We start from the raw sequence: 22277 nt of genomic DNA on the forward strand, positions 1-22277 counted from the left end.
TTCTTCTCACTCGGGGCGGGTCTTTGCTAAAACACCAGTGTCAATCAACTAGTGTAGGAGCGGCCTCTTGTGGTGTGGCGTCACATCGACAGGCATTTGCGATTGGCCTGATTTCAGAAGGGGCATGTTATTGTAATAAATGAAAAGAAAACCACTGGGCCGCTCTTTATCATCGTAGAGTGGTTGTGTACACACTCTCCTAACACACAGTTCAGTCCAAACAGCTTAAAAAAGTGCATGTAGGCCCGTATGACCCCTTTAGCATCTTACAGCGGAATTTGAGACAACAGGTAAAATTATGTTCCTAAAACCTTGGAGACAAAGACTGAATAACTCCCCCCCCCCCCTCCAAAAAAAAAAAAAAAAATCAAGTTGAGCCAGCAACTTATCTTCACTAAGATGTAATAATGTGATTTTAACACAGAACTTCTTCAGTAACTCCAAAAGGCCAGATGTCACATCACTGTCCCAATCCTCCAGAGCCGACATCTGGTTAAAGAAAACAAGGGAAGTCTTGTAAAGACAAAGATTTTTTTTAAGACTTTCTGTAACATTTATTCATAAGTTAATTAGGGCTATATATGACCAAAGTGTAATAATAGCATTAGCTGTCTATAACATTAGCTGTATTAATGACTGCCCTTATGAAAAAAATACATATTCCATTATATGTAAAATATAATGCAATATATTAAATAATACATTTCCATATATAGAAAACTAGTGCTTATATTTATTAATATATTGCAATATATGAATGGACCATGTATAAAAGTAAAATTTTTATTTGTCACATACACAGTCATACACAGTACGATATGCAGATATAAAAAATAAAACTTATAGATAAGACGTAAATATGAATAAAAAAGAAGTACAATAGAAAATACATTTAACTGGGATAAAAAATGAAAATATTCTGAACAAATAAGGGCATTACACAATAAAGCAAAATATAGAAAATATAGAAAAATAGAATTTTTGTGTAAATAAAGTGTAAGGGACCACCACTAGAGGTCGCTGTTTGTTTCTTGTAGTTTTAGTTTGCTGACACAGTTTCCCAGAAGGCACCTCGGTCAGGTGACGCGAGTGCACGCCTAAACGAGGTAGCCCATTAGACCATCCATAAATAGCTGTTTAGTGTGGGAAACTGGGTCGAGCATTGTTAGTTATACTACTGTCATTTATGTCGGCATCCCCCCTCTCCAGGTTATATTTTGATTTAAGTTTTGTAGGGTTTGGCTCTCAAGTTGGCAATGTTAACTGTAAATGTTCTGTGTGTCTAAGTTTGTGGAGCTGACTCAGTCTTGTCAAGTATTGTTGTTTGTGTCATCCTGTTTCCTTGTGTGTTTAGCTAGTTAGGTAAGTAGCTGGTCGTGTGTTTGGCTAGGAGCTTGGTTAGCTAAAACCCATGTTGGGCTAACTGAAGTAGTACGGTGGTCGCGATTCAGGAAGTATAAAAGAAGACAAGATGGCGCTTCACATTGCTCAGTCATTGAGTCTGCCCAAACCGTTTGCGACGCTTCTGCGTTGTCAGGAGATATTACAAACTTCCGGGTGGATTCCGTACTTAATTCAAACCAAAAACTACTAAAAGAAAACAGGATTAGGCTCTATATTCCAGCTCATCTCACATTTCCGCGTTCACGCACATTGGACTGCATTACCCACAAAGCATTGTCTGCACTGGACTACACTTCCGTAAACAGCTGCCGTAAAATCAACCTCTCTCCCGCAAGAGCGGGTGTAAATGTGTAAACTCTTGCTCTCGGCGTGAGGAGAGTTCTTACAGTGACTCGCGTGGTTATCCTGCCTGTTCGCGCTATTTCCGCGTTTGGATTTACCGTCCACGCTACAAGGGCTAACTGCTAGTCTTCTGGTCCGCTTCCCGTTGCCCGTGACCGTTGCATTAACAAAGACACTCGCTCTCTGGTAACCTAGCAACGTAAGGAGTGTACACTAACGTTTGTTTGCGCCATGTCGTTGTCTCATGCTGGTCTGCTGTATTGCTCTTCAAAAGCAGAAAATGCACTTATTTTATTACACTTTTAGGCATTTCTTACATTTTCTTTCATTTTGCACCTTAAATGTTAAGTGCAGACTAAAATCATTATTTATTATTATATTAAGTATTATATTTATACTTGTTTTATTGAAACTTATATAATATTGAATTTAATAAAATTCATCTGGCAAATGGTAAACTTTACATTCTGTACAAATGTCATCACCAATAAAGAACTAAAAAAGAATATGCAGGATATTTTTTTATTAAGAAGTGAAGCAACGAGAATGTTTTATTCCGTGATTTCTGTATACACTTACCTTATCCTATCATTTTAAGCCAAACCTATTTTTGATTCTACATTTATGACTGAATGTTTAAAATTTTTTCATGGCCAACCCAATTAAGCCTACAGTACGTGTAGATTCTAATAAAAACATAATTTTCCACACATTTTCTAAGCCTGCAAATGTTGAAGTGGTAGAGATATGTGCAGGGCATCGCCAGGCCTCGGTGTCAAGTCAGCAAAATGCACTTTACCAAGCATCTTTCATCCAGACCTCTAGGGGCGGTAGCGCACCGCCTACTTTGCCTCCCGCAGATCAAAAGAAGACGACAAAGCAGCCAGTAAAGGTGGGTTATACTTTTTGCGCCGAATTTAAAATTAAATGTGCAGTTATTATTGACAAGGAGTTAAAATGTTAATACATAATATATATATATATATATATATATATATAAGTTAAAACCTCAGTCTGTGGTCAAAAATTTACAATATTTTAGCTGAAAATTACACAGCTTATGTTTGTTCTTAAATTGATAAAGGGATTCTACCTGTGTATGGTTTAGCATGTGGATTAGCATATCTAGGTAACTAATACTAGTGAGGTTGAAAGTTGTTTTGATTTTTATTTGTTTATTTTTTTACTGTAAAAATCAGTGAGCTGGTTACAGTATTATTAGGCATGCCCTAAGTTAACCAGTGTGGTTTGACTAAGTTAATTTTTACTTTTTCTTAAAAAATAAAAAATAGTAAGTTAATGTTATTGAATTATCAGTTTTTGCAAATCAGTAGTTTTATTATAGAGTGTTCAGTGTTTAACAGTAGTTACCAAAACATGTAACTTTAGAGACATCAGTCAATTATATTCTATAAATAAGGATATGTTTGTTTGTGGAATGGTTATCTTGGTAATTATATACACCTTGCTTTAACTGGTTTCTTTTCAGAAGCATTCGAGGAGAACAATAATTTAAAGAAAGAATTGCAGGAGAAAGTTCCGGAGTCTCCATGAGAACCACATCATCAGTCAGGTAAGCACCGGCCTGTGAGCAAGCTCAAGCCTCTCAACCTTCAGACAGTTGGGAATGGAGTAGCTGAATGGTGTTTACCTAAATCTCAAATGTTTTAAGACATTTTTCCAAGTTGAACATCCACCACAAGAGAAGACTGAAGTAGCCGGTAAGAAATTACTTTTCCAGCCCTGTTCCTGCAGCTGTTACATACAGCATGCAACCAATTTTTCCTTAAAAATTTTCATCTCCTTTTTGACTGATTATTTTCACTGGAAGATTGTCACAATGCTGTAGCCTTTGTGTAACTTCCGTATAAATCATACTTTGAGTTGAGCAGTGTGACACTTAACACCTTTGTCAGGTTGTGTCACATTTCGTATCAGTATCATTTAGTGTCTTCATTTGGCAGATTTTGCTGGTGTCTGTTATATTGTGTAAATTAAACATTTATTACACAATAAAAACTGTATATAGTATTTTGCACATTTAAGTTTATTCCATTTATGTATTTATTTTTACGCATGGGCTCGATTTACAAATTAGTGGTATTAGTTAACTGTAATATTTTAAATATTGTTAACCTGCTGGTTTTAATATTGTGTTAAACAGAGGTCAGTATGGACACTGACTGGTCTCAGGTGGTGTTTGTTGTGGCTCATCACTGTTTGCTGTTATTTGAGGATTTTTGTGTTGTTCAATAAAACTATAATATTTCTCATGTGTCTCTTGTGTTTCATGCATAAGCAAATAAGCCAAAAGGCATATTGCATAAGCATATTATAAAGAATTACATATATTTAATAAAATTCAATATATTATGAAGTATATTGTTAAATATAAAAATACATATGTTACGATATATGTATATTTAAATATATTAATACTATATATTATTCCACATATTGGAAATATATTTAGATCAGAACACTGAATTATTCAGTATATTTACAGTTAATATTTAGAGAAATATATTTTCTTTCTGTAAGGGTGTATTAAATGAACTGGGCGTTTATTTATTGCAATTTTCATACAAATAACTTAACTGATATAACATTCATACATAAACATTAGCCAAAATAACATGCCATTTAAAAATATCACTTAACTTACTGAGTATTGAAAAGCCTCTGCTTAACTGTTAAACACTTCTGTCATTTTTCCAAACTTTTTTCAGCCTGCAAAAGCAGATGGGAGAAACCATTCCCAGTTCGCCAAAATTATTTACATCCACAAACCATCCAGATCTGCTCCTATGAGCAAACCAAAAAACGTAAAAAAACAAAACAAAAAAAACATTAGTTTAAGCTTTCTTAATAATTCTGATTCAATTTTGATCTTACGAATGAGAAAAAGTGAATTAATGGTAGTACAGTACATTATGCAATAGATGTTACATATTCCAACTGTAATACACTGTAGTAGTAATAGTAGTGTTTTATTATTATTGTAAAGTTGAATTATCTTTTTTACTTTCAGTTTTGCTGCATTCCTGTATTTGCTGTATTTAAGAATAATGAACTGAAGGATTTGAAGCTCAGATTAACCTTTAAATATAACATATTGTGCAGTAAAAATAGCAGACGTTTAAAAAAAGAAAATAAAAAACCTTATAAGTACACACTGTTTTGGTTTGGCAAAAGATTTTAATTGATTAAGATTTTTCAAATGTTCTGTTACATTGACTACATTGTCTGTTGTTTCAATATTAGTTCATATTGGGAAAAAAAAACATATACAGCAAATGCTACATTTAATTGTTCATTAGTATTTTGAATTGTCTTTCTTTACATAGGCTACCCAGTTCCTGAGCTGACGTGGTATAAAGATGACATGGAATTAGACAGATATTGTGGACTTCCCAAATATGAAATTTTTCGCAATGGCAAAAACCATACGCTCCATATCTACAAGTATGTTAAGTAGAACTAACTTTCATTAATAGTAACTAGTAGATGTTGTTAAGCCAAAAACCTTATTTGCATTCTTTCCCTTTAACATTAGCCTTATTTAAACTGGATTTTTTATTCAATTACCCACTTATTATTATTATTATATATTTATTTATTTATTTATTTTGGGTGGAAGTGACCTAGTGTTTAAATCATGGTATATCATTCTTAATTTTACATCATACTTAATGACTATGTGATTCTTTTTAGCTGCACAGTGGATGATGCAGCCATCTATCAGGCATCAGCCAGGAACAGCAAGGGTATTGTCTCTTGTTCTGGGGTTTTAGAGGTTGGCACCATGAGTGAATACAAAATCCACCAAAGGTTCTTTTCCAAGCTCAAGCAGAAGGCTGAGCTTAAACGAAGAGAGTTAGAACAAACATACTATCAAGAAAAGGAGAATATTCTAAGGGAGCAACTTGGCAGCTGCCAAAATAATGTTTGCTGGACTGATGATCAAGAGCAAAATTCATTATCTGTTCAGGTTAGAGAGGATAATGAAGAAAAAGAGAATGATCAAATTGAGGAGCAACAGGACGCTCCTATGGAGATGAATAGTCATTCAGTGATACCCCACAGATATACAATTAGTTCTGATACAATTCAAGAAGCTGAAAATCAGAATATGAGCTTAGATGTAGGTCAAAAAAATAACACCAGTGTGCTTATTTGTGGTTTTGAGAAAACAATAACTGGAGGCACCACCATGTCAACCAAAGAAAAAGTAAGCAGAAATAATATCACACTCTCCAATGGACTTGAAGAGGCTTTTACCACTCAGTCCTGTCAAGTTCCAAGAGAAGAAAAGGATGGGGGAAATGAGGAAATGAGCCTGACAAAAATCTTAGTAGAGTCCTTAAAATTAAAACTTGATGAAGAACATCAAAATGCTATCCTCCACTCACAGGAGATTACAGGCACTAAAGCCACCACAATAAAAAAAATGAATAAAAAGAAGGAGGTGGACTCAGAGGGGGAAAATATGAAAGTGGACAAAAGGCATCAGGAGTGTAAAAGTGGCTGGGAAGGAGAACTGGAAAATATTACACAACTTAGGCCTGAACATGAAGATTTTGCAGCTGCTTCTGAAGAAAATAAAATTGTATACAAAGAGCAGGACTATCAACAAAAGTCTGCACTCAGCTCAGTGTTTCATTCCCTAAAGGACATATTCTTTGGGAGAGGGAAAAAAACATCAGAGATTGCAGGCTCCTTTAAGAAGGTCACTGACATAAATGTCAAAAATGAAATCCTGGCTGTTAAAACAGATGCACATTACAGTCTTCCAGAGGTGTCGCCAGTAAGACATGACACATCAGGTATCTGTGGTGCCATGAGAGATCAGCTTGTTCCAGTGGCCTTAGATCAGCAAAGTCAAATTGCAACTCCTTGTGAAAATGCACACGTTTCCCAGGAAACACCCTCATTACCAATTAAGACTGAAATAAAGAGTTTAAATTTGGATAATCACATTCATGAATTTGATACGTGTTATTGCAAAGATATAGATTGCATAGAAGAAGAAAAAGAATCTGGTTCAGAAGCACTTCAAAAGAACCCCTTTGAGGTGAGTTTATTCCTAATCCTTATCTACATTTATGTTTGTGTCTATTATGAATATGTATTCGAAGACATGTCTACAGTTTTATAAAGTAGAAGATGAGAAGAGCCACAGTCAACCACCAAGCACATTGGGGTCTTTTACGTGATTTTTTTTTCGATTCATTTGCTCCTTACTTTGATTCTTTTGATGATTATACCTGGTCTTTTTGTTTTCTTTTTTTTTTTTTTTTTTTTCCTGATTTGCCCTTGCTCTTCTGGCTGCCTATAGTCACTCATGTCTTATTAGGGCCCAAGGACTATGACATCAGCTCTATGTCATCATAGTGTGTGAAGGGCCCTATTGTTTTCCTAAGGATTTTTTCATAAATGTTAATCATTGGTTAGTTGTCTAAAGATTAAATGCATTTGCTCAAGGGCAATAAAAAGGTTACCATTAGTGTTATCATTAGGGGTAAATATGTACAACACTGATCATCAACTAAAGCATAAACACCCTTTCTTTTGAGCAAAATATTCTAAGCCTAAAAGGCAACGAATAAGCTTCTGAAACAGTATTGAGCAATTGATAAATGGAATAGCCACATTGAGCACAGAACGATATCCATCACCATAAATATGTGTACAATGTTCTAAAGAAGTAGAAGATAAGTCAGGGCACACTGGTGAGGTAGTGTCATCAGATAGTGTAAGAGTACAGCTGGAATGCAGGGAGAAGAAATGTAATAGTAAGACTAGAGAGGTACATTTCCTGAAGAAAATGTGAGTGGTGCTTGCCGTGACAAAACATGCTATGCAACATGCTAAGCACTCTAGCATCATGTAAGAGACATTTTAATGATGTCAGAATGCTAGCAACATGCTAATCAGCTAAACATCATGCTACCAACATGCTAATCACACTAGCATCATGCTAGCGACATGCCAATCATGTTTTTAGCGAATTGCTACTGTAGTTAGCATAATGCTAGCGAAATGGTAATATCGTTAGCCTAATGCTAGCAACCTGCTAATATTATTAGCATAATGCTAGCGACATGCTAATATTGATAGCATAATGCTAGCAACATGCTAATCATGTTAGCATCATGTTAACAGCATACTAACAAAGTTGCATGCTGTAAGCATGTTAGCGTGGCCTATGTGCATCATGATACATGCGAAAGACTGATTGGTTGCCTAAGTTAAATGAGCCCTCCCATATGTCTCTACGACAGTGGGATCCACAGTTAAATTCAGTTTAAAAATTCCTATGGAAGTTACCATTGTATGTCAATTGCCCCTTGCTGGGGCAGTTTACCACTCGCCCCTTAGAAAAGTCATGTCAAGATCCCTATTTCGGAATAAGCCAAACGATATGACATCTCTTTCATGGGTCTACGACAAACGAAACGGCACTAGTCATGCACCAAATTCCACCATTATAAATCAATAGGGCAAATTTGGGCACCTGTTTTGCCCCAGGGGGTAAAACTAATACCCTTGTGCGGGGTATGTTCTGACACAGGTTGCAAACTTCTTCAAATGTAGTAAATTTGGCGTTTCTAAAAAAATTCCTTTACTGTGCTACAATGTTAAGTCTATGGGACTTTTTGAGGTGGTTAATTGCCCCTGCACGATTTAACACTTCATTCTTTGGTCTATGACAAACGGTGCAGGACTAGTTACGCGCCAAACTTTTATACGTAAGAAGAAGAAAAATAAAATAAAAATAAACCTGTGAGATAACAATAGAAGTGCTTCGCTTCGCAAGCACCACTAATTATAGGTGGCACAAAGAAACCTTAAAGGGGTCATACAGCACTACATGCACTATTTTAAGCTGTTTGGACTGAACTGTGTGTTAGGAGAGTGCGTACACAACCACTCTACGATGATAAAGAGCCGCCCAGTGGTTTTCTTTTCGTTTATTACAGTAACATCCCCCTTCTGAAATCAGGCCAATCGCAAAAGCCTTGCCTTGTGACGCCACACCACAAGAGGCCGCTCCTACACAAGTTGATTGACACTGGTGTTTTAGCAAAGACGCGCCCCGAGTGAGAAGACGCTGTCGGCCATTGTTTTTTCGCCGCTGGAGCAAAATGGCGCCTAAGCGAGTGTTGTGTACAGTAGTTGGGTGTAATAGCGAACACAGCAGTCGTCATTCACTACCTAGGGTTAGTGACCTAGGGTACCTACCTAGGGTTAGGTATCTGAGCCACTGAGGAGGCAGTAGCTGAATTTAGTTTTTAAAGCTAACGTCCCCGCTGATTTACCTAAATGCGTTCATGTTTGCGATAATCATTTTTCACCAGACTGCTTTATAAACGCGGGTCAATATAAAGCAGGTTTTACTAGGAAGCTGCTCCTAAAAATCGGATCTGTACTAACGCTTCGTGTTCCTGCTTCATCTTCACCAGGCTCGGTGAGTGTGATTTATTTTACTATGACTCTTTGCAGATCGCCTTTTCTAATAATCACGATGAATGCGGAGTGTAAGTTAACTTATACTCTCATAGAACATGGTTATGGCTTCTTCTCTATGTACATCCGTCTCTATATAATCCCTAATCGCCCGTTTGTAATAAACAATGGATTAAGGTTATTGTCTAGTTGCAAACTGTGTACGTAGTCGGAAAACTATATTATGCTTACCTTTGTAACGTTAGATGGTTTATAACGATGTCTGTCGAAGATTAAGAAGTCATGTAAACACATCAGTAAACACATCGCGTCCGTATCTCTCTCGGTAAGTTTCTCCGCTTTTGTTGTTGTTGCTTGCGGCAGCGCAACAGCCCGTTAATTCATGCACATGCAGTGATGAGAAAGACAAATCGAGTCAATCATGTCCATTCTTTTCATTTCTGCGTTGTCAGGCGATATTACAAACTTCCGCGTAGGTTCCGTACTTAAATCAAACCAAAAACGACTGAAGAAAACAGACTCGGGCTCCATATTCTATAGTTTTCCAGTTTGGACTGCATTACCCACAAAGCAATGCTTTGTGGGTAATGCAGTCCAAAGCATTGCCCGCACTGGACTACACTTCCGTCGCTATACCCCACGTGTCACGCCCCACAGAACGGGGGGGGGGGGGGGGGGCGGGCGGGCTCAGCAGAGGTTATGAGCATTTAAATTAGCATGTACTGAAACAGGTTGCTGAGAACAGCGCTAGTTTTTACCAGGTAAAAGTAGTGTTTTTTTTACACAATCCTTTTGAATTTTTAATTAACGTATAATACAAACTTTTCATTAGGACCCTAAAGATCATATTAACATTTAATGAAAAATATAATGTGTAGGACCTTTAAAAAGCGTCATGTGTTGAGTTTGAATGTTATTAAGGATCATTATAAATTGATCAGAGTCATGTAAAAAATAGGGGTTAGAAAGAAAACAATGTTTTCAGGATAGATGAGATGAGAGCAGAACCAAATACAGAACAAGCAAGCAGCCCTAAAGCAAGTATAGAGACTTTTAGACAAACATGCAACTGGGTGATAGGACATGCTGTAATGGGGATAACAACAGATTTGTCAGTACAAACAAACTGTGGGAGTATTTCAGAGAACATGGTCATGAGAAGTCTATTAAAATTTTACCAGGTGCAATAGATATATAATAGCCTTAATTTAGTAATTACATCATGACCTAGTAAATTCAAAGTACAGTTTGGGTATCGTTTTTTTTTTTTTTTTTTTTCAATACCGGTGCCAAATCAATACTTTTAAAACGGTACTGGAGCGAAAACGTAGCCCGAACCGATACTTGATTCAAGATGGCGGCGCCATACAGCGCCCGCTCCGGAGCCAAAATGGTGCTACGTTGTTTACGTTTTGTGTGTAACGCGTTTATTTTACTCTCTGTATGGATATCGTCATGACTGGTGTCCATACATACAACAGCTAGACACTTTTGTACCTAAATAACCTGGATAACGACATCCACGATAAGCTGCGGGAAAAGCTACGCGACCTCGGCTTGCTGCCTGAACCAGGCCTCAAAGCCTCGGCGTTGCCTGATGCCGGCGGCCGGAGAAGGGGACATCGGAAACGGTGCGCGAGGAAGCGGAAGTGCGGCAAGTGGGCGGGAGTCTGTGCTAGGCTAAAAACAAACCCTAGCCGGCCCGCTCTCCCGTCCATCATCCTATCCAGCGTCTGCTCCCTGGACAATAAACTGGACTACATCCGAATACAGCAGGCTACACAGCGTGAGGTTAGAGATTGCTGTGTCTTTGTTTTCATGGAGACATGGCTCAGCGACAGAGTAGCGGACGCCACTATCCAGCTAGATGGGCTAGCCTTGTTTCACGCCGACAGAAATGCAGCTCTGTGCGGTAAGACTTACGGTGGCGGCTTGTGTGTTTAGATCAATACGAAAGGGTGCAAGAACTCTGTGCTAGTTTCTAGTTATTGCTCATCGCTGGTGGAGTTTGTGACTGTTAGATGCAGACTTTTTTATTTACCACGGGAATTCACCACTGTTTTCATTATCGGAGTGTACATTTCACCTAGCGCTAATGCTAAGAAAGCGCTATGGGAACTACTGTATATACAAAGATCAGTGAACTGCAAAATACACACCCGGATGGACTGTTTATTATTGCTGGAGATTTCAACCATGCAAATCTCAAGTCAGTGCTTCCTGGATTCCATCAGTATGTGGACTTTGCAACGAGAGGGGAAAACAAGCTGGATCTTGTTTACACAAACATCCCCGGCGCATATCGAGCAGAGCCTTGCCCCCACCTCGGCTACTCAGACCACATCTCTGTTATGCTAATTCCAGCATACAGACCACTCGTCAGGCGTTGAAAACCTGGCCAGCAGGAGCCATCTTTGCTCTTCAGGACTGTTTCGAGAACACTGACTGGAACATGTTTAGGGAGGCTGCAACTTACGGCGACTTCACTGACTTGGAGGAGTACACATCATCAATGACCAGCTACATCAACAAGTGCACCGATGACATCACTGTCTCCAAGAACATCATCTCACGTCCCAATCAGAAACCATGGATTACTGCGGAGTTGCGTGCACTTCTGAGGACCCGAGACTCTGCCTTCAAAGCGGGAGACAAGGTGGCCCTTAGAAGAGCAAGGGCCAAACTTTCTCGGGCCATCAGAGAGGCGAAGCGCGCACACGGCCAGAGAATCCACAACCACTTCATAGACAGCGGCGACACACAGCGCATGTGGCAGGGCTTACAAGCCATCACTCACTACAGGACTACATCACCTGCCTGTGACAGTGACGGCTGCCTCCCAGATGTGCTAAACAACTTCTACGCTCGGTTCGACAGGGAGAACGACGTGGCGGCGAGGAAGACCACCCCTTCTCCGAACAACCAGGTGCTGTGTCTCACTACAGCGGATGTGAGGAAAACTCTACGCAAAGTCAACCCACGTAAAGCTGCTGGACCAGAAAACATCCCAGGCAGAGTGCTCAGAGAATGTGCTGATCATCTGGCAGATGTTCTCACCGACATCTTCAACATCTCTCTAAGCAGCGCCGTCGTTCCCACGTGCTTCCACCACCATCGTCCCCGTGTCCAAGAAGTCTACTGTGTCCTGTCTCAATGACTACTGTCCCGTTGCACTTACACCCACCATCATGAAGTGCTTCGAGCGGCTCGTCATGAGACACATCAAGACCCTGCTGCCCCCCTCACTGAACCCACTGCAATTTGCGTACCATCCTAACCGCTCAACGGACGATGCCATCTCCACTACACTCCATCTTGCCCACACACATTTGAACAAGAAGGAGACATATGTTCGAATGCTGTACATAGATTTCAGCTCAGCATTCAATACTATCATCCCCCAACAACTGATCGGGAAGCTGAGCCTGTTGGGCCTAAACACCTCCCTCTGCAACTGGATCCTGGACTTTCTGACCGGAAGGCCTCAGTCAGTACGGATCGGGAACTGCACCTCCAGCGCCACTGGGTGCTGCACTGGGGCCACACAAGGCTGTGTGCTCAGTCCCCTGCTGTTCACACTGCTGACTCACAACTGTGTAGCAACACACAGTTCGAATTACATCATTAAGTTTGCTGATGACACGACCGTGGTGGGTCTCATTAGCTAGAACGACGAGTTAGCGTACAGAGAGGAAGTGCAGAGGCTAACGGACTGGTGTAACGACAACAACCTGTCTCTGAATGTTGACAAGACAAAGGAGATGGTTGTTGACTTCAGGAGGACACGAGGCGACCATTCTCTGCTGAGCATCAATGGCTCCTCTGTGGAGATTGTCGAAAACACCAAATTCCTGGGTGTCCACCTGAAGAAGGACCTCAACTGGTCCCTCAACACCAGCTCCTTGCACAAGAAAGCCCAACAGCGTCTCTTCTTTCTGAGAAAGGCCCAGCTTCCACCACCGATCCTGACCACCTTCTATAGAGGGACTATCGCAAGCATCCTGAGCGGCTGCATCACTGTCTGGTTTGGGAATTGTGTCATATCGGACCGCAAAACCCTACAGCGGATAGTGAGGACAGCAGAGAAGATCATTGGGGTCTCTCTCCCCTCTATTGAAGACATCTACACCACACGCTGCACCCGCAAAGCCACCAGCATTGTGGCTGATCGGACACACCCCTCTCACACACACTTCACACTCCTAGGTGCTTCGGTAGGAGTTGCGGTGTCGGAATGCTTTCTTGTGAAATATAGCCACACTTTCAACCGTTTAGTTTTAGCCATTTTAATGAAAGTTGTTTCATTTAGCAAGCTAGGATAGCAGTATACCACCTGCTGCCATCAGAGCAAGTGTAACATTAGTTGCTGCATTCACGCGAATCTGAGATGGTCTCATTTCCTGATGATTTGTGCTTAATTTTTTTTTTTTAATCTAATAAACTTTTAATCTACAAAAATTAAACATGGACAGTAACATTACTGCACCAATGTTTTGGATTTGTATTATCAAAGCTTTCCGAAGTTCTCAAGATTTTTCTATTTAAGGAAATAATTATTTTTCCGATTATTTCTGACGTTCCATGAATGCAGTATTCAAATTTTATTAGCGATCATGTGTGTTAATGAATCTAATGCTTATTACAACTGCGTCATTAAATTGACAGTTCAGGCATTTACGTGGCACCGAAATTCACGTTCTGTCTCGGTCCGGTACATACCGGTTATATAGGTACCCGTGTCATATTGGCACCAGTTTTTGGTACCCAACCCTATTTCACACATCACATTTTGTTTTTTTGCAGCCTGAAATGAAGACAGTTCCCAGTTTTTGTTTTATCCAGTCTACATATGTAGTCTACAATATCTGTCTAATTAATCTTAGAATCTTAAATGTCATCTTTATACTAAGTCAGCTCAGGAACTAGGTAGCCTATGTAAAGAAAGACAATCCAAGACACTGATGAGCAATTTGTGATATTGTTGTCACATGCACAAAATGACCACTCCGTCATAATTTCCTTAATCTGCTTCAGAGTTGCTTTAGGCCTCATGATAGCCTGTCTTTCCAGTTTCTTCCTGGCGCTTTCATCCAATTTGATGTGATGTCCTTATTTAGGAAGGGTCTTTGTTTTACCAAACAATTTTAACTTCTTAATAATAGACTTTATTGTACATCTTGTTCACATTTTAGCACGGAGATATTTTGACAGTATCTTGACACCCACAGTTGATTGTTTGCTTTAGTTGAATTATGAGGGACTGAAATGCTCTAGTTTTTTATGCTTAAGCTAATCAAAATAACATAAGCTAATCAGAGTTGAAAGCCAAATGGCTTTGTGTGCCACTGAGAAGATAATTAAGTCATTTTTAGTAAGGGGTGATCCTTTCCCATATCAGTCATACTTTTTTTTTCTTCTTCTATTTGTTCTATTTTTTCTGTGTTGGTATTATATATTTTACTTAAATGTGAAAAGTTCCACTAAGTAAATACAGCTGGACAAAGCAACAAAATGTGATTATTTTAAAGAGCGTGATTCTTTTCAATATTCTCTGTTTAATTGGACAACACATATAATTTGGGGTTGGGGGCAGTTACAACTCACGTTTTTAATTTAGATTTTTTTTTTAAATCAGCAGTTGAGGGAATTTTGGACATATATATATATTAAATAATGTATAAAATATTTGGAACAGTAAAAGGTTGTTGAGTCAGGGTATTTACTTTTGATTTGGGTGATTTAAATTTTAAGTTTTGGATGCGTTTTGAAAGTATTCGCAATGACAACATTTAATATGACAGACATCATGTGTTATGTTGAACTAGTCTTCATCTAAACAATCCAAGGAAATTGGAATCACAGTTTAATTTGTTGTAGAGATAATTGTAAATGTATGTCCAAATTTGTCCTACTGGGGGAAGAAGTGGGGTTGAATAGCATACGCCGAAAATTGTTGTGAGGATAGCAGAGTCATGGTGCTGATTTTGGTCATTTGGAAGTTATTATCTAAAAACAGATAAAGTCATATAAACATTTGAGTGCAACCTAACATCACATGGGATAAGCACTTCTCTATAAACTGGTCTTAAGACATGATTTTAATGTGGTTAAAGAGTCTATATTATTGATGATTCTTTCTGGAAAAGACTTCCAGAGATGAGGAGCAGTGTGGGTAAAAGCTTTAAGCCCATGGTGGTCAACTGGGCAGGAGGTATAATGAGGAACCTTGATGAAGAAAAGCAAAGAGTGAAAATGGGGGTTTAGTCTACCACTAGCTCCTGTGTTTCCCTGATGTTGAGATGTAGGTGATTATCCACCAGAAGACAAAGTCAGCCACCATAGACTGGTACTCAGAGATGTCCCCTTGCTTAATATATTCAACAACCACAGAGACAGATGGTATGACTCTGAGTTATATCTAAAGTTGAATGTATAGAGGGTGAAAAGATATGGAGACTACAGTCCCCTGAGGATTTTCAGTGCTGCAGATCACTGTCTTGAACACGCAGTTTTGTAATCGGATGTTCTGGGGATGGCAGGTCAAGAAACCAAAGGAGTGTCTATGATAATCTTCTTTAGTTATTCCCCAGTATTTCCAGTCTAATGACGTTGAAGGCACTGGAAGTCAAAGAACATAATCTTTAAAATGTGTGATGTCAGAGCGACAGGCCTGTAGTTATTCTAGGAACAGGGACATGGTACCTTCAAGACTGGTACTATGCATGACGTCTTCCACAAGGCAGGGACTTTCTGTAGAAACAGATTCAGACTAAAGAGATGCCTGAGAACACTACAGAGTTGGGGAGCACAAGAATTAGGGACTGGCCTGGTTTTATCTGGGCCTGCAGCTTTTGTGGGGCAGAGCCTGCTCAGACCACGTTTGTCATTTGTCATTTCATAGGGGAGCAGGAGAGCATGAATTGAAGCTTATGTTTGAGAAAATTGGGTCTCTAATGCTGGCTGGCTTAAAGAAACCTTTTAAAGAAAGTACTGAGATTGTTTGCACATTCCACATTCCCCTCGATAGTCTGGCCACCTGTCTTGTAGCCAACAGAGTGCTATCAGTCAGTAGAATGAAAGTGGGAAGAGTCATGGCAAGCAGGTGTGGTTGAAATCACTGAAGATCAGTGAAAAGGCATCGAGGTGCAATGTCAGAAGTTTGGCGGTGACCGAGTGGATGTCACATGCGGCAGCAGTGGCATTCACGGATAGAGGAATGTACACAGAAGTTATCACATGAAAGCAGCCAGCAGTTCAATATCAGGGCTACAAACATGCCCTTTAACAGTCACATGACCAGGATTATTTTCTCTTCCGCTCTCTTTATTCGTCCTGTCACTGCGTATTGCACTAAAGCCGTCAAGTGTAACACTTGAGTCAGGCACATCACCATGTAACCTCCGTAAAACACATCATACTGCACCCGTGGACGATGTTCTTAGTCCTTAAACAGGCCATGTCCACAAGTAGCCAGGTATTTAAAAAAACTGAGATTTTTCTACTTACCATTGACACCACCTATCTTTTAAAAATATATTTGTCCACATGAATACATGAATACGTTAAGTGTTGTTAGGAGCATCCCTAACATCCCTAATGTTATTACCGGTTGCGCTTTGTAGAAGACCGTTGGATCTCGTCCTTGTGTGTCTTCAGAGTTTTGTATGTAGAAGCTTTGAACAGCTTCCTCTGTTCATTAACGTAATGTGTGAGTAACAGCGCGTGCATGTACACGCATGTAAAAAAATCCAGTATGCAACACAGTTACTGTTAAGTTAACACAGTCACTGGTTTACTGTATGCAAGTCCACTATTGCACAAATATCCTCATAAACAAAGCTGATGTCAAATCAAGAAGACTAGCACACAGCCATTAACATCAACACAAGGTGATGTTACAACAAGCCAAAATCTCAGTTTCCCCGGTCTAAGCAACACCACTGAAAACGAAGTTTTGGAAAATCTTCACTTTGGACGGAGTTTTCCAAAAGCTCAGTTTTCAACGACCAAAACTGCTTTGTGTGTAGACAAAACTGTACTTTTCATCTCTACCTCCATTTTGACCTCCTTTGTGCCTTTTATCCCCACCTTTGCATCCTCTTAGTGTCTGCATCCAACTCATCGGGAATGTTGAGAATCCTAGACAAAATTGGGTCTCTAATGCTGGCTGGCTTTAGTGATCAGCTATTTCCTAGTGTAAACGAAGAAACCGTCTTCCTGCTGCGCATTGAACACACAGAGAACCGAAAACATACAATTGTAATTAGTGTTGCATAAATAAAAATAAGATCACTTTCAAAATGTTGATTTTCCAAATTTGAAAGGGCAGACCACACTAATATATAATGTAAAAAAACGTTATAAGTAAATAATAAAAGAAAAGTATTATATAATGCTGCATGCTTATGCATGTGCAGAACTCATGATGTTAATTTCAAATGTTAATGACAAATGTCAGATGTTAATATCAAATATTAATGACCTTATTTGTATGTAGCTTTTTGTATGAGTACAATCCATCTAATCATGTTAAGAAATTGAGAACACACTGCAGTGCAAACCCCATACCTGAAGAATATAACTTTAATCATTAAAATTTCAAACTGCTTGATGACAATTTGTAATAACAATCATAATAATAATAGTTTAAAAAATATATCATATGTACTCTTTATATTATAAACTTTTCAAGGAGTGTGGAGGCGTGTATTAAAGCTCACAGCTACACTAATGTAAAGGGACATTAGAAAACATACAATGCATGCCCATCCTCCCAATTTTGTAGGTTTGGTAGGTGACAGCAGGATTTATCTTATTTTATCTTTGACCACTATTTTGTTCCCTGCCCAAAAAATTATTTAAAATTTATTGGCAATCTCCCAGACATTATTTTCTTAACTAAATAAATTGCTGGTAAACCTAGGCTATTCTTATTGAGCATTCATTTTTACACTTTCTATAAGAGAATGTTTTAGCATTCTAGTTGGTTTTCCATATTGAACTCTACTTTATTTGTCCCCAGTACTGAATTTTGTGGGTGGGTTAAACTAAATTGGCCTTTTATTTTAATGGCATTCTCTGATTTTGTTTCTGAATACGTTTGACCTCAAAGCAGGTGAAATAAATGCATCCTTAAGCATTCTGTGTTAATCATATTTCTTTTTCTTTTTTTAAGCATTAATGCATTCAATACACTTATTAGACCAAAAGTTAAGTACATTACATTCTTTTGGAGCAAAGCTGATCCATTGTAAATAATTTCTATAAATACAGGTAATAGGAGGAGCTGCAATGGCAATCTGCTCTAGCAGCCACAGTGGTTAGAGTGTTAGACTGTAGATACACTAAACTACAGCCATTTTTTTGTATTCTGGTCAGCTCTGTATTCAAGTAGATCAACTAATAAATCCACTTTGGGATTGCAGTCCAAAAAATTATGTTCCAGTTCCAGGAGTTTAAAATAGACATGTTTTTTCTGTCTAACCTTTAAGATCAGTTATGGTCCACATGACAGTTTCATTTAGAACATTTGAGTGGCTGCATTACATGTATCTGTTTGCCAAAAGCATTATTTTTGACACCTCTGGTTTGGGGTGCATGTGAGTGCAGTTTGCTATGAACGAAATGTGTCTTTATGCCTCAAGGCTTCAGATGACCAGACAAAGCCCAACGATACGGAGCACTTGGTTCAAGTGTGTCATGAAACTGCTGCACAGGAATACACTGGTGGAGAAATACAAGCCGTTAAGGAACAAGATGGTACTGCAGACTTCACAATGATGTCAGAGACCTCCATGCCAACGCCAAACATGACAGACTTGAAAGGTTGCAGAAGCTGTCCTGAGGCTCTAATTTCAACATCACTCAACAAAGCAACTTATCTGGTGTCCAACGAGTATATGCAAAAGGAAGGTATTAGGGTGGAGGAGAGCATGGCAGAATGTAATCTCAGTAAAGAAAGCAAAGACAAGATGCATGTAGCAGTAGCAGAATCAATACATTTTAAAAAGAAGCCTGAGACAGACACAGTCAATGTTACAGAAAGATTAGCTCTTCCTGTATATGAGAGGGGACAACAATGCAATGTCCCGAATCAAGAAAAAATAAGCCCAATAATTGATATGGGTCATGGGGAGTCTTATATAATAGACAATAACATTACCCAAAATAGAAATTTTATTCATGTGCTTAATAGTTTTATAGAAAATGTGCAAGGGCCTGCAGCAGACTCTGTTAAACTTGATACTAGTAAGGTGGAATCTATAGTTAGCATTGGAAATAAAGACAATAACATTGAAACAAAGAAGGTTGATAGTATTGAAAAAAAGCTGGGGAAGCAAGATGAAAGTAAAGAGAAAAAGAGGGGTAATGAAACTGAGCAGACATCTGATAGCAAAGAAGAAAGCACAAACTTTATCCTTCAACAAGGTGCAGGAGTTTATAAAAGGCAAACAGGAACTGAGGGACTAGAGACTGATTTAAATGTAAGAGTTGTTGAAAAAACATCAATGCATACAAAATCACAACCAGAAAGGCACACATGTGAGTCTAGGGATCAATCTGGTGTTCCTCCAATCATAATTCTTCCTGACACACGGGAAACTGTCATAAAAAATGTAGCAAAGATGAGAGCTATGCCATTTACCCCAGAAATCAAGGTTACAGTCCCAGAAGTTAAGAAATCTGAAGTTAAAATCAAACACGAGGAGCCTTTCGGTGTCCCTAGAGTAGATATTCTGTTGTCAGAATCTGAAAAAATTAGCCATTCACTGGTTAATGATGTTGCACTTAAAGACAATGACATTTCTTCAGATGACACAATGGTCAATGCCCCAAGAGCTCCAAATAATAATAATTTAGATGTCAAAGTGGAGATAATCAAAGAGCCAATAGATGTTATACCTCCTCAGCATAAAAATAATTTTGACTTGTTTCCGTCAGACCAGAGAATCATAGAAGTACCAGAAAGTTTTAAGGGTCAAATGGGTGATGGAGCAGATTCATATAAAGACAGTAGGAAAGGAAATGACAGCAATAGCATCCCTATAATCAGCATAGCATGTGCTGATGATAATACACCTTTCCAAGAACAGGAGAAAGAACCTGCCTTTGATGATACAATTCACCCAGACAGTGTAGCTTTTAAAACGCAAACGTATTTATCTTCATTTATTCCTACAACCGAAATAGAAACCAGTACAGAAAGAAGTATAAAAAAGGAAATCGCACCAGAGTATATAACAGTCAGTGTAGCCAGCCATAACACAAATGTCTTAGAGAAAGCTGCACTGCAAAAAGAAAGAACTGAGAGAAGGAACTTGGTTGAGATTCAAATGATCTCTGATGTTTGTTCAGTATTATCACAAAAAGTAGTTCAAAATACCACAGACAATGACACTGAAATCTGTGCAGACAAAGAACCAAAAGTGGAACTTGATGCTGACAGGTTGCAAAGGGACAAACCTACAATGGAGAAACTTGGCCTGACAACCCCTGTTGGACCAACACTTCCTCCACTCAGCCCGGCCAGTTTGCGTAGGCTTATGGCAAAGAATAACCCTAACTTAGAAAGCCAGGGTTCCACCATCTCTGTGTTAGGGGATGGAAGTGAAAAGAAAGGAGAGGATAGTGGAGGCAGCACTCCCACATCCACTCTTTCTTGTGAGAACAGCCCCAAGATGAAACGGCGAGACAGCCTTACTCTTATTCCCTCTGCTACCCCAGAGGAGCTGGCATCTGGGGCTCGGAGAAAAATCTACCTTGCCAAAACAAAGTCTGAAGATGAAGGCTCAGACACCCAAAGCAGAAGAGACAGCCCATACATGTCACCTAGCCAGGCCCGCAGGGCTGCTTTTTTGCAACTTCAGAGTGGTCAACAACCGCAACACATTGAAAAACGTTCACCTTTGTTAGGTCGCCGCAAAACCACAGTGGACATGCACAAACCTAAGGAGGAGCCTTCTGATGAAACTAACATGTCACAAACAGAAAGCAAACCAGCAGATAAAGAAAAGCTAGACCCCTACAAAGGTAAGCTTCTTTTTATCTATATATCAGAGCAAAAACAACATATAAACCTAATTTCCTACCAAAAATAACTTTGTTGTACAATTAGAGTTCACCGTTTGGTTTAGTTTAGCCTTCCTATGTGCATATACTTGTGTCCCTAATTGGGCATTTGCTATTCTCCCTAGGTCTCCCTGTCTTTAAGTAAAATTACATTTAACTTAAAGACACATAATGTTACATTTTATTTAGAATTACTAATGAACAAAGAAAATTGCACAGGAAATTAATTTACTAGACACAACAATGTTAACAAATTCAGGATTTTTTAAAAAAAGGTTAAAAAATAATAATACTTATATATAAAATACTATGTTGTATTGCTTTATATCATAGTGCATCTGAATCTCTGAATATTATTGATTAGATTTGTCTAAATCCCGAGGCCCAGACAACAGTTCTGACTTGAACTCTAACAATAGGTTTATATTTATGCATTCATTTTATAATAGTCAATTCATTAGTAATCATAGTTTAAGCCTAATAATAAATCAGAGTTATAATATACTGTATATATATTCCAGAAAACTAAAATCACAGGAGAAATTAATAACGTTCATTTTCTAATTATAAAAGCAAAGTATTTCCAAAATAGCAGGTCTTGTGGTTCCTGGTATGCTGTGGTTAAGATCAATTAAAAGTGGTCCAAGGAAGGACAACCGGTGAATTGGTGATAGGGCCATGGGCACCCAGGCTCACTGATAAATGTGTAAGTTGATGCTGGCAATGATAGAAAGGTGCCAAAACACATAGTACATAGCAGCTTGCCGTATCGCCAAATGCCCGTTAAAAAGATATTGCACCCTGCCACATTGCAAAAATTGTTCAGCAATAGACAGTGGTGTTGACATGGCCTCCCTAATAGTGTGAGTGTGTTTATGTGTGTGCCCTGCGATGGATTGGCACCCGGTACACCCTGGTCGGGGTGCCAATCCATCGCAGGGCACATACATACACACTGTTCCAGGGTGTACTGTACTGTGCCTCGCGCCCCA

General features: G+C 38.9%; 1 protein-coding gene across 2 annotated transcripts in view; it reads left to right on the plus strand.

Annotated features, from left to right (window-relative positions):
- alpk3a (alpha-kinase 3a) overlaps positions 1-22277 on the plus strand; it is a 49164-nt gene that overhangs the window by 5580 nt on the left and 21307 nt on the right. Inside the window, exons 1-4 of one of the 2 annotated variants that reach the window (XM_053500453.1) lie at positions 1099-1209; positions 5094-5211; positions 5461-6820; positions 18861-21246. In XM_053500453.1, the coding sequence (XP_053356428.1) occupies positions 5132-5211; positions 5461-6820; positions 18861-21246 (3826 nt within the window). In that variant the 5' untranslated portion in view covers positions 1099-1209; positions 5094-5131. Of the gene's footprint in view, positions 1-1098; positions 1210-5093; positions 5212-5460; positions 6821-18860; positions 21247-22277 lie in introns of those variants that run through there. The other variant, XM_053500452.1, reaches the window with a different exon arrangement.

This window comes from Clarias gariepinus, chromosome 7 (genome assembly GCF_024256425.1).
Source record: "Clarias gariepinus isolate MV-2021 ecotype Netherlands chromosome 7, CGAR_prim_01v2, whole genome shotgun sequence".
NCBI classification, from domain to species: Eukaryota; Metazoa; Chordata; class Actinopteri; order Siluriformes; family Clariidae; genus Clarias; species Clarias gariepinus.